The 9,395-nt window shown below is 35.8% G+C and overlaps 2 protein-coding genes across 2 annotated transcripts in view; one reads left to right on the plus strand and one right to left on the minus strand.

Annotated features, from left to right (window-relative positions):
* LOC128018190 (glutamine--fructose-6-phosphate aminotransferase [isomerizing] 1) overlaps positions 1-9,395 on the minus strand; it is a 368,579-nt gene that overhangs the window by 318,686 nt on the left and 40,498 nt on the right. The gene's annotated exons all lie outside the window — the stretch shown is intronic.
* The window catches only part of LOC128018196 (anthrax toxin receptor 1), a 52,403-nt gene that overhangs the window by 38,249 nt on the left and 4,759 nt on the right, over positions 1-9,395 (plus strand). The window contains exon 17 of the mRNA XM_052603558.1: positions 696-776. Within this exon, the coding sequence (XP_052459518.1) occupies positions 696-776 (81 nt within the window). The remainder of the gene's footprint in view (positions 1-695; positions 777-9,395) is intronic.

Raw genomic sequence — 9,395 nt, forward strand, 5'->3', positions numbered from 1 at the left:
TTTTTGGAGAAAGGTAGCGTGAGCAGAGTGTGCCACTTTTTGTAACCCAACTTTACATTTAAATCTTCCAAGATGCCCTTCTGTTCTTTCTTTCACCCGTTCATGTTCTCTTCTTGGCAAAGAGAGCAGCTCTTGTGCAATGAGGGTCTACTGTCTTTATTGGGAAGTTGGGTCGAGGTCGAAGGACATCAGAATGCTGTTGTATTTTCATAACCGTGGTGCAGATAGCAAAGCATTGATTCATTCTAAACTGTGCTTTTGAGATTTACCCGTCTCATTTGATAGTGAGCCAGAGAGGCCACATGTGGAGGGTTGAGTTCAGGAAATGTCTTTGTTAATATAACCCATTTCAAAGAGTTTAGTGAATGAAAAACAGTCACAAAACCCTGATGGTCAGTGAAGACCCATGAAGACTTGAATCATACAGAAAACAGACAGTTTATACGAGGGGTGTCCAATCCTACTCCTGGAGGGCCATCGTCCTGCAGATTTCAACTCCAACACACTTGCCTAGAAGTTTCTTGTGAGTCTGAAGAGCTTGGTTACCTGATTGAGGTGTGTTTAATTAGGGTTGGAGTTAAACTCTGCAGGACAGTAGCCCTCCAGGAGTGGATTTTATTTATAGAAAAACACATATGCTTTATTTTTTTATCATAATTATTGTGTTTTTGGTGTTTGTTCGTTCTGATGCGCAGGGAAAACTGGATGCATTGTGGGTACTTCTGAAGAAAGGGTATGACAGAGTGTCCATCATGCGACCACAACCTGGAGACAAGGTAAGACTCTTTAGTCTTGATGTAAAAAAAATGCATTATTAATATGTATAACTAAATTATATATATATATATATATATATATATATATATATATATATATATATATATATATAAAATAATTATAATAATTGCATGCATATATAGAGCATTCGAGATAGCATGTAAGACGTGAATGCACTGTATGCAACTTTTAACAAACGAACAAACTCTAAAATAATATATATTTCTACAGAAAGGAAGATTTCTGTTGAGTTTTGTGGGGGTTTTGTCAAGATAAAAGTAAAAAATAAAACATGAAAAAATGCATAGTATCTTGGCAATAATTATTGCATAGCATGTTATTCCATTTTTTCTTTTGAAGCTTTTTATTTTATTTTATTTTATTTTATTTTATTTATGCCACAGAAATGAAAAAAAAAAGTGCAATTTTGAAAATAAGCTTGGATAAGGTTCCTTACAGGCCCAGTTTGGTCCTGAAAATCAGTGGATTTTCAGATTAACTTATTTTTATTCACTGACATTAGATTCATTTTTATTTTTTAGTGTGGAAACATGAATATATATTTGTAGGATGATGTGAGGTTTAAGCATTTTGAAGGACCAGCTGGGATAGCTGGACATACGGTACTCTATACACTGTATGAGTTGTTGGTTATATGAGTGAGTAGGATGAGGTTGCTGTGTATAAGAGTGAAAAGTGGATGGGATTTGAGAGGTTTAGAACTGAAGGGTTTCAGGTATGTGCACGTAGCTTGCAGTGGCGTTCGTTTCCACTTTTAAAGATGACCATGTCTTTGATATGTTCACCAGCACAAGGACTCATAAAAGGAGCTTATAAAAGATCTTCACTTACTCTTCTCGAGTCATTTTCAAAGCCAAACAGAGAAATATGCTAAATCACTATGATAACTGTCAGTTAATTCAATACGACTTGGCTTTACTGAAGTGATAAAAAACAGCAGCACCGCAGCTTGATGGGAAATGAAAACCAGCCTCGCACTGATGGAGCATTACATAGATATAGACAACCAAAACCTTTGTTCAGTTCAGTTTTAAATAGTTTTTTTCTTTCTTCTTTTTTTCCATTTCTGAAGCTTTTTCTCACCATCCACTGTTGTTATGAGAGAAAACAAATGTGTAGAAATAATATCATATGGTCTATAACAGCATTAAGGTTCAATAAATGATGATAATGTTTGAGTCAACTATATCTGTGCATATTTAGTAATGTTCACTCAAACAAATTCAACATTGCCCCCCCCCCCCCCCCCCCAATAAAAAAAAAAAACTATCATGACAAATGTTGCAGTTAGACTTGGCATCCTCTCTATAGCATGTATTTGCTTTCACTCGCTGCTTCTTTTGAACACTCTTTTATCCTTGCCTGAATGGAGAACAACAACAGACCAAGTGTAAAAGCCCACTTGTTGCATGCTGGGTCTCCTGAACTAAGCAAATAAACTGAGGAAATGCATATCAAATATCCCAAATGGCAATGGGATTTGCATGAAAGGAAATAAAAAGTTATTTAGGGTGAACTCACATGTTATTTCTTACTTATGCAAATGATGATTTGACTATAAAGTTTATGGCAGGTCACATCCACTGAGAGAAAGGGCTCGACTAAGGACAGGATGCAGTACTGAATGTTTCTTGTCGTCTATTTGTCAGGGTTGTTTGCAGGATCAGCAAGGAAGAGTTGAGGCGAGGATCTTTTAGCAGCAAATGTAATTTATTTACAAGACCAAATAATATGCAAGAGAACAAGAAATCTAGAAATACACAAACCAACATAATACTTGCCAAGAACAGACAATGAATTAAACCTAACAGGGGTTATAAATACACGAAAATGAGAAAACAAACAAGACACAGGTTAGCATAATCCGTAGCTATGGAAACCAAATGAGGCCATACACAACATTGTTCTATATTGTTTCCAATACACCTTGTATATGGAAGGACCAATCAAAACAGACATGGTCAGCTGACCAATCAGGTTCATGGAAGGGAGGGGTTTACAGGCCTTGAAATTATTCTAATATTAAATGTATATTCCGAGAAAATTACAATGTTTTCTGACCTTAGATGCATTTAAACCTGTTGTAGGGGACTCCAACAAAATAGGACACTGTGAAATATCATATGACCTGCTCTTTAAAAAAAAATGCAGCACTGGCAGAAAAACTTTTTTTAATAAACATTACAAAACTTATAATAATCTTAGTAGTCTTAGTGCTTAAAAACACAGAGAACACCTGAATACCACATAGCAACAGTCAGTATAGAATCAACTTTTACAACTACAAGCATCACTTATATTTTCTTCAGAAAGTTAGAAACTCTAGTTGCATCAGATCTAGATTGTACAATGTGACTGCCTTGTTCTTACAGTGCACTGCCAATAAGTTGATTTATCCTGCTTGTACTAAGAGCAGCTAAGATAGGTGGCCATTTCCTCAATTTCGAAATCTGCAGCTTTATTTTACCAAAATAAAGAGATAAGGATCCAATGTCAACAGATCCATTTGGACAAAACATCATGTGCAGAGGGTGGTGTCATTTATAACTGAAGCACACTGCAAAACTCAACACCCACACCCTATTTTTCTCCAAGGAACCCGCCTAGTAGCACTAAATGTCAACATCACCAGCTTGCAGTCAACTGTCTTGCTGTATCCTGCAGTCCCATGTATCTGCAGCTAAGATGGAGTTGATCAAATATCTGCTGAGTGATGTCAAAAAAATAGCACTTGTATCATAGAATGACATGCACATTTACAATTAACACCACTGACAAGCAAACAGACTTGGGAATGAAGCTTAAGGGAAACCTGGGCCTAAAATATCCAACAAAGAAAGCAGACCAATGGGCAGAAGCAATATAGTCTAGACTTGAATATCAGGAAGATGGTACAATTGCTTTACAAGGGAACAACCAAACATAGTATAGTAATTAACAGCATTGGGGAAGTGATGATGACACTATGAGGTTATTAACGATTCACCACAACACATGAAGCCACTTGGACACATGCCAAAACTTAAAACACATCCAGATGCTCCAAGATAAATAGTGAAAGACATCCATCCGGTGACTGTGTGGTCACAGCCCTTATGAACAAATACAATGGCAGTCAAGCCAAATCAAGTCACCTTTATTTCTATACACAAGTTTTTATTTTTTATTATTATTATTTTTTAAGCAGCTTCACAGTAGATATGAAAATAACATCAGTGATGCAAACTTCATCAAATATGAAACAAATCCAAATTCTGCCTGTCATAAACTGCATGGTGACACAAAGATGGAGGATCCAAATGAAGTAGTTTATTGATGGAGTAATCCAAAAACATAATCCAAAGGCAGGCAGCAGTCATCCACAATAAACAATCCAAAACAACAACAGAGTAAAGGCCACTGATATACTTCAAACAAAGTTATTTTTGCCTTTTTGTTTGAGGGCAAAACGAAGTTTGAAAAAAGCTAAGCGATGGTTTACTGTTTGGGAAAATTCCAACACCCCAGCACTGCTGGAGGCGGGATTGTAAACATGTCTTACACCGCCTGCGTGTTCTCCCTAAACAACAACAATGTGAGAAAAGAACATCTCGTAAACATCTGGCAGTAGCATTGATCTATGCAAAGTCAAAGAAGAAAAACAAGAACAAGCAACATATTGTCCACTTAACTTTTTTTCCATTTCCATTTATTTAGACCTTGGTTTTACCTTTGGTACATAAGCTTATGCCCAAATCCACAATATCAGAATGTCCAGAACACATTAGATTAGATTCAACTTTGTCAATATGCAGAATACAAGTACAGAGCTAATGAAATGCAGTTAGCATCTAACAAGAAGTGCAAGAATATAATGTTTTATATACAGTAAGTGCAGAGTGAGTGAATCTATGATTTACAGACTGTTCAGTCAAATTTCTATATACAGTATTAAAACACATGACATATATACCAAAAATAAAAATGACAAGACAGAGTGTCAGGGTAAAACTCCGACAGAATCATGTCCAAAAACTATATATCATGCAGCTCAAATCACTAAAACAGCCAAAATGTTCCGAAATGTCAGTAGAGTTCCTTGGTAAATAATATTTTCTAAATTTCTGCTTTTTGGTGGTAATTGACGTGATGATAAATGTGCATATGCAGAACATTACACTGGACAAACAGCTGTGAGCTGTGAAGCAAACACAGACAGCTGCCGGATAGAGATGTTGTTGTCTGGCAAACCCATCAGGAGATTCCAGTATCTGAAGCCAGCTTTAAAAGATTTTGCTTATATAATGTGGCACAGGACATAGAGGTAGTGTGAGTCAACTGTTCAAAGGCTTGGCAAACATTTTGTTGAATGCTATTGTAATTTTTCATGTAAGAAGTATTCACTTCTCTCACCTTAGAAACACTCCCATGTGTGGAGTGATTGCTCTGAAAACTGCATGCATATCCAATGTTACATTAACAAAATTACTGAAAAAAAAAATGTTTGGAATTTCACATTTCTCATCTTAAGGAAGCCCAAACAAACAATCTGCATCATGAAGCAAAGAGCAAAATGACATAGAATTTCACAAAATTTATAGTGAAGTTTATTGAATTCACTGTCTGCATTGTTTAGAACCCAAATACTAACATGCAAATCAGGGTAACACAAATGCACACACAAGATCTGTACCGAGCACAATTTGTGTGGTGTAATTTCCCATCTTGCAATGCTAGGTTATCAATATACAGCAATCTGACATATTTTAATGGCACTATATAGCATTCATCTATCACTGAGAAGCATGAATTGATAATGTAGAAATTCTAAAGATATGTATCCCTAAATATGCACAATATGCTGTATGCAAAAGTTGCACAACAGTTTAGTTAATTTCCCCCCATGTAAAAACACTGGCTATACCATAAAATCCTGCTGCAATTAGTAAACAAATAAAATAAAATAAAATAAAAATAAAATACACTTATAATTTGAAATAACCTAACTGTCTTAAGTCAAGTATAAATGCTTTGTTGTTGTTGTTGTTGTTGTTGAAACACATTATTACTTATTCTAATGCTGAAATTTAAGTTGTGATAACTAATTGCATCAATCTTTTTTTTCTTAATTTCCCATTTTGAACAGTAAATGTTACAGTAAGTCACATTACTTAATATTAGCTAATGCATTAACTAGCGATAACTAACAATTAGAAATACATTTATTACAGCATTTGTAATTGTTAGTGAACCACTGAAGTTTAAGTGCTACCCAGTAAATTTAGTCCTTTACCAAAAACTGCAGAGTCAGCACTGAATGTGTGTCAGTCGATTGGAATTTCTATCATTGGTGGGTCTGACCCAGATTCTGAGCGTGACGTGAGTTTGGTGGTTGTGTCTTTTGGTTTACATAGCAACTGTGTAAATGTCTGTTGGGTTTTGAGTGGATCAAGACATCTTTCATTTTCAAAAAAGAAAACAAAAAGGGAAATTAACTAGCTTTAGTGTAAGTTGCTGCCAAATGCTTCTGTCCCACTAGTTAAAATAATAATCGACCTGTTCTAAATTACAAGCAGTTGATATTTAACTGAGCTGTTCAGTGATGCGTAATAACTTCCAGACTTAAACTGCCCATTTGTATTGCAGACCAGTATCACACCCTTGAATTTTTGTTCTTTAATTTATTTATTTTCAATATTAGTTTAAATTGTGTTGGTAAATACTTAATATATATATATATATATATATATATATATATATATATATATATATATATATATATATATATACAGTGTCACCCAATGTACACATCCAACAGGGACACCCTACTGTAAAGTTTCACCAGTTTGTTTTCACTCAATATATTTATCATTCAAGATATAAATATGAAACTATATTTGGGTAGTTGACGAATATGCCGTAAAATACTATTCTGGCCCCTTAACTAATTAAATTGTCTATGGAGTTTAAAAACAGGATATCCTGTCACACCAGAGGAAAGTTCATATGCTTTTAGAAATATATGGTTGAAAAAATTTGCCAATTACTAAAATAGACACTTGTAAAATTATGCCTGAGGTACTAAACAATTCTATGCTTTTCTTTTTTAATTTGTAATTTATTGAACATCTTGGGACAGTCACATCATAGGACAATTGAGATTTAGCTTGAAAACGTAAAATAATAATAAATCTAATAACAAAGCAGGTTTTTTATACCCATCTCAGCAAACTTTTAAAACAAGAGTTTACAATTTTAAATGTAAGAGTTTAACTATTGCTGAAGAAAAATTTATACATTTTATGAGATTAATGCTTAAGCAAAAACACCTGGTTATGAAAACTGCATTAGAGAACAGAATAATAATTATTAATTTTCTGGGCTGGCATGACAGGCCAGGTTAAAATGCAAAAGTAATCAAATACAAGTGTAAACACATTTAAGCAACAAACTGAAGGCAAAAATCTGAGGCCAGACACAAGATTGTCACACGTCATTGCCCGGTAGGAACACAGAGGCAAGGATAACCGAAATAAGACTCTTTATTAATCCATAACGGGGTATATCCAACACGGACCACTGAGGTAGACACACACAAATGAACCTGGTAGACCCCAAAAAAAAAAACACAGACCGAACAGACGTGGGTGTTTAAAGACAGGATAACGAAGGGCAGACAGGTGCATGGTATAACTTCATTAACAGGGACACGGAACTCATGTAAAGGGAACTAGACACACCTGGAATCAAATGAACATGACAGGAGACAGAAACTGGGTCACAGGGAGAAAAATACACACATAATTAGTCCAATGGTGTGACAGAGATGGGGTTCACAAGAATGAGACTAGACAAGAGTTTTACACTATTTTAAGAAATCTTCACTGATGAAAAACATGCCTTGGAAAAATAGTCTGCAGGTGCATTTGAAATCTTGAAATAAATGCCATCTCAGTTCTGCTTTCTGTATGAATTATAATATGCAGTAACAGACAATACTCAAGGACTGTAAAATATTTTGCCACAAATATTGAACTGACTGCCCTCTCTTTTGTATGATTTCATGAGTCTCTTCAGACCTATAGAATTGTAGGTTGCAGGCTATGAGCTTTTAATGTTTGACCTCCAATCTGAACCTTTTTTCACAAGTTGATCATTAAAAATATATATTTATAAAAAAAAAAAACTCCTATTATAGTGTTCATATTCATTTCAGCCTAGATATTGTATGCAGCCTAATTTGCTTGCGTCAGAGAGCCACAGCCGCTCTGAAACTGCTGGAATTGAAATTGTGTTTGAATGTGCGCGCACATGCTTTTTAGTTTTGCTTTCGCGATTGGGACCGGAGGAACAGAGCACATATTGCATTCTACACAATTTGTCATTACAGTGCATGTCCACGAACATTTTTAATGAATTCCTATCTCACCTTACTCCCGTGATCGCTGTCTGAACCCCTAACACGGGGCCCCCTGGTGGCCACGGGGCCCTATGGAGCCGCTTATATTTCTTATTAGGGCCGGCACTGGGCTTCTGTGTCACCTTTACACTGCAAAGATGCATTATTATAATGTCTACACTGTGCATAAATCCTATCCTGTTGTCTGCACATATGTCTAACATGTGCACTGATTAAATAACATCAGTACTTCCTTTTCAGCAGGAAGGTATAATTAGGTTTTTGATTTGTCATTTTTCTGTGAACTCTGAAGTTGAGTAAGTGGTGACAATCAGACAGTTTGAGATGAGCAGAAGACAAAAGGTCTGGGAATGAAGACCAGACCTGTAACAGAGGAAGAGGAATCTTGATTTAAGCAGTTACAGAAGGCGGTATGAGATGGAGGCATGCTCTTATTAAAACTGCAGGGTCTGGGGACTGTAAAATTAAAAAGAGGTTGGCTGCTGTCCCGACTACTTCTGAGAGAGACAGAGAGTAGTTTGTTTGCATGTGTCTGCTAGATTAGATGAATCTTCTGAAATTAAGGCACATCCAAAGCAACAGTATTCAGAAAAATATGACAAAATGAAACTATGACTAAATATGTATAAGGTACTTTGCAGTGTTTCCCACGATTAAACTGAGGTGGCTCAAAATTATAATGAAAACTAATGAAAATTATTTGTTGATGACCTTTTCCATGATTAAGATGAACATACTATCACATTCCAAGGCAATCAATCATGTGACCGGCTCTTTTGACTAAAACCAAACTATAAAGCAGCTCTTCTGTTTCTCCGCATTTGCTATTGTGATTTCTTCCATTTGTTTTTCTTAGTTAGTCTCTGTAACCTTACTTTTGTCTTATAGAGCTATACATACCGAATCCTTCCAGCCTTTGATTTTCTCGGTTACAGTACATATTATAAACTGTGTGTGTGTTTGTGTCTTTCCTGGGGCCAGTGAGGGAGCTCTTCATTAGCTGACAGGAAATTGGGACAGAGTTCTCTAATTTTCCATAAGTGTTTCTAGTAGACATCCAACAGCTAGCCTTTCCTCTGTGTATCATTAAAACTTGTCTGGCATTTAAAGCTTCCTACAGCTACAGCAGACAGAAACACCAGCACACCTCTCAGCTCTGCAGTCTGAAGTCCATCATGGTTGCTGCCCATTTCCCAAC

The sequence above is a fragment of the Carassius gibelio genome, chromosome A8 (genome assembly GCF_023724105.1).
Source record: "Carassius gibelio isolate Cgi1373 ecotype wild population from Czech Republic chromosome A8, carGib1.2-hapl.c, whole genome shotgun sequence".
Lineage (NCBI taxonomy): Eukaryota > Metazoa > Chordata > Actinopteri > Cypriniformes > Cyprinidae > Carassius > Carassius gibelio.